A 3,971-nucleotide genomic window follows, 5' to 3' on the forward strand; every position below is an offset into this window, starting at 1 on the left:
CTACCGTTAGGATGGACTATTATTGGAGAAGCATGTCTTGGTCTAGTGCATACATCTGATGTCATAACTGTCAACAAAACATCAGTTTTACCAAATCAGGAAATAACTCTAAAACCTTGTGAATATAACTTTAAGGTCAAGGACACAAAACTAGAACAAAAATCTGAATATAGTGATATATTTGAACAGACTGTAGAAGATAATGAAGTGGGATTATCCCGTGAAGATAAGGAGTTTATAACCATTATGGAAAATGGAGTAAGGAAGGAATCAAATGGTAACTTCAGTGCACCTCTGCCTTTTCGCAAAGATGGTACAACACTAAGTAATAACTATGAACAAGCACGAAAAAGAGCAGAAAACTTAGGAAGGAGTCTAAAGAGGGACTCGAAAAAGTTAGAGGATTTTCTTCAGTTCATGGAAAAGATACTTAAGAACAACCATGCAGAATTGGCACCCCCTATCAAGGATGGAGAAGAAGTATGGTATTTGCCCATTTTTGGAGTCTACCATGCTAAGAAACTATCTAAAATAAGAGTAGTATTTGATTCGTCGGCTAAGTACCATGGGATTTGTCTAAATGACGTACTGCTTAAAGGACCAGACTTAACAAACAATCTAGTTAGTGTATTATCAAAGTTCAGAATAGGTCAGTTTGCAGCTATTGCTGATGTGGAGCAAATGTTTTTTAACTTTGAAGTTCAAGAGAATCACAGAAACTTTCTCAGATTTATTTGGTTTAAGCAATGACATTGAAATGCCACTTGTAGAGTATAGGATGCGAGTCCATGTGTTCGGAAACTCTCCGTCTCCATCAGTTGCAAATTATTGTTTACGAAAGGCGGTTTGTAATCATGAAGGAGAAGAACCGTGTGACAACGTATGTAAATATGTGAAAGAACACTTCTATGTTGATGATGGACTTCTTTCTATTGACAGTGAAAAAGACATTGCTAGTCTTATTAAAAGAACACAGGATAGACTAATGACGGGTGGTAATATTCGACTACACAAAATCATATCGAATAGTAACAAAGTGCTTTCTAGCTTTCCACAAAAAGACTTATATATTAGACCGTTGGTTTTCCCGTTTGAATGGTTTTACACTAGTAATTTTGGGGCCCTTTATAGCTTGTTGTTCGGTGTGAGCCAAGGCTCCGTGTTGAAGGCCGTGCTTTAACCTATAATGGTTTAATTTTTAAATTGTTATTTGGATGGAGAGTTGTCTCATTGGCACTCACACCACATCTTCCTATATCTATTAGCAAAGAATATTACGGAAATAGACTTTGATTCTGACGCATCTTGTTTACAGCGTAGTTTAGGCTTAAGCTGGGACGTCATTCGAGACATATTCACATATCAGCTATCAGCAGATGAGAAACCTTACACAAAAAGAGGAGTACTCTCAGTCATAAATGGAATGTTTGACCCTATATGTTTTGTAGCGCCTGTAATCCTAGGAGGGAGACTGATAATGAGACAAGCTTTACAGAACGCAAGTGTAGAATGGGATGATCCATTACCAGAATATTTGATGAATGATTGGCAGGTCTGGAAACAATCATTAAAGGACTTAGAAACATTAGAAATTCGAAGATCTTTCACTGAAACATCTTTAGGCGACTGTTCAAAATGTGAACTCCACATCTTTTCAGATGCATCCAAAGATGCTATAGCCTCAGTAGCTTACATTCGCACATTCAATGACAATGGACATTCTCAGTTGGGATTCGTATTAGGAAAATCAAAATTAGCACCTAACCATGGTCACACCATACCCAGACTTGAGTTGTGTGCAGCCGTTCTAGCAACAGAACTTGCGTCTTTCATTCAGAAGACTCTTGAGATACCTTCATCTGCCACATACTTTTATACAGACAGTCAAGTGGTCCTAGGTTATCTATATAATGAGACTAGGCGATTTTACGTGTATGTCAGCAATCGAGTTGACCGAATTCTGAAGGTTTCTACAAAATTGCAATGGAACTATGTGCCAACAAACTACAATCCAGCAGATCATGGTACAAGACCATTGGAAGTTAACAGGCTAAGACAATCAGAATGGTTAAAAGGTCCAAACGCCTTTTTTGAGTCCCAGAATTTATCAGATAGCACACTGTTTGAAGTCATAGAACCAGAAGTCGACAAAGAAGTCAGACCATGAGTGGAAGTAAAAAAGACATTTGTTAAGTCATCAGGTCTAGACATAAGTTTATTTGAACATTTTTCAACATGGACAAGTCTTGTCAGAGGTATCGCATTTCTTAAACGAAAAGCGTCAATGTAGCACAAAGATGTGACTGATGAAAAGAACAGTAAGTCTTGCGTCACCTTTATGAAGGAGTCTGAGAAGTTGATTATAAAGGAGGTACAACAAGACACATACTATAATGAGATAGACTGCTTGAAGCAAAGTAAACCTTTACAAAAGAACAGTAGTTTAATTGCACTTTCACCAGTATTAGACTCCGATGGATTACTTCTAGTAGGAGGAAGACTTAAAAACTCAGACATAGAAAGTTGTGAAAAAATGCCTGTAATTATACCAGGTAAAAGCTACATTGCTACATTAATAGTCAAGCACTGTCACAATGCTGTTCAGCACATGGGAAGACATTTTACTGAGGGAGCAATTCGTTCGAGAGGAATATGGTTGACTGGAGGTAAACGGCTCATTAATTCCATCCTACATAACTGTATAAAATGTCGTAAATTGCGAGGAAGTGCCGAACAACAGAAGATGGCTGATCTCCCTTCTGACCGTCTCACACCAAGCCCTCCATTTACCTATGTGGGCGTGGACACCTTTGGTCCTTGGTCCATCTTAACAAGACGCACACGTGGAGGTTCAGCCAATACAAAGCGATGGGCGATTATGTTTTCCTGTCTAGTAACTCGAGCAATACACATAGAAGTGGTTGAGGAGATGACTTCATCTTCCTTTATCAATGCGTTGCGCAGATTTACAGCTCTTAGAGGACCAGTCAAGGAATTCCGATCAGATCAAGGTACAAATTTCATTGGAGCTATTAATGAACTAGACATTACAAGTTTCAACGTTGAAGACCAACCAATTAAAGACTATCTCCAAAACAATGGAACCATATGGAAATTTAACCCACCACACGCCTCCAATATGAGCGGTGCTTGGGAGCGTATGATAGGACTAGCTCGAAAGATCTTGAATTCAATGTTGTGCGATATAAAAGGTAAACAACTTACACATGAAATTCTATGCACTTTCATGGCGGAAGTATGTTGTATTGTGAACAACAGACCAATAACTGTAGTATCTAGTGATCCAGAGTCACCTCATGTGTTATCGCCGAATGTCCTTCTCACTCACAAAACAGACAATGTTACGGAATATATTCCAGATTTATCACTTAAAGATACTTATAAAGCTCAATGGAAACAAGTGCAAGTATTAGCCAATCAGTTTTGGAAAAGGTGGAAAACAGAATACTTACACAATCTTCAACTCAGGAAAAAGTGGGAAGTTGAAAGCCGCAATCTATGTAAGGATGATATTGTGCTCATGATTGATGATACTCTGCATAGGAATCAGTGGTTAACAGGAACTATAGTTGAAGTTTATCCGAGTTCAGATGGTTTGGTTCGTAAAGCATTAGTACGTGTCATCAAGAATGGCGAACCAACAACTTACATTCGTCCGATTTCTAAACTTGTGTACTTATTTTCTGATTAGAATCAGTTTGTGAATGAATGAACAATTAAGGATGTTGAAATCATTTATTATCAGACAATTGTAGAAATTCTGGTTTGAATTTGTTTGTTTCTTTTTAAATGTAGTGATTTTTTTTATGTCAAAATCAGGCGGGGAATGTGATGTTTCACTTTTTTGGTATAGAGTTATCCTTCTTTGTACAGGTTTAGAGTAAACACATTTTAGGGTAGTTCCCATCCCCTTTCCTTAATAGCTCTCAAAATTCAGCCATAGAACACGT

At 37.8% G+C, this 3,971-nt stretch overlaps 2 protein-coding genes across 2 annotated transcripts; both read left to right on the forward strand.

Annotated features, from left to right (window-relative positions):
• Nucleotides 1-778: 778 nt before the first annotated feature.
• Nucleotides 779-2,167, forward strand: LOC134726231 (uncharacterized). Its single transcript, XM_063590632.1, has 2 exons — nt 779-995; nt 1,449-2,167. The coding sequence occupies exons 1-2, from the start codon at nt 779-781 to the stop codon at nt 2,165-2,167; spliced, it is 936 nt and encodes a 311-aa protein (XP_063446702.1).
• A 171-nt stretch (nt 2,168-2,338) lies between these two features.
• LOC134726232 (uncharacterized) lies at nt 2,339-3,712 on the forward strand. Its single transcript, XM_063590633.1, has one exon. It carries the CDS (start codon nt 2,339-2,341, stop codon nt 3,710-3,712), a length of 1,374 nt encoding a protein of 457 aa, XP_063446703.1.
• The last annotated feature ends 259 nt before the right edge of the window (nt 3,713-3,971 follow it).

Source organism: Mytilus trossulus, chromosome 7, assembly GCF_036588685.1.
Source record: "Mytilus trossulus isolate FHL-02 chromosome 7, PNRI_Mtr1.1.1.hap1, whole genome shotgun sequence".
Lineage (NCBI taxonomy): Eukaryota > Metazoa > Mollusca > Bivalvia > Mytilida > Mytilidae > Mytilus > Mytilus trossulus.

Bases quoted from the DNA above. Each gene is read 5' to 3' on its own strand.
- LOC134726231 (XM_063590632.1), top strand. From the start codon at position 779: ATGCGAGTCCATGTGTTCGGAAACTCTCCGTCTCCATCAGTTGCAAAT. The intron at 996-1,448 runs GTAATATTCGAC...TATGTTTTGTAG, and splicing joins GGATAGACTAATGACGGGTG to CGCCTGTAATCCTAGGAGGG.
- LOC134726232 (XM_063590633.1), top strand. From the start codon at position 2,339: ATGAAGGAGTCTGAGAAGTTGATTATAAAGGAGGTACAACAAGACACA.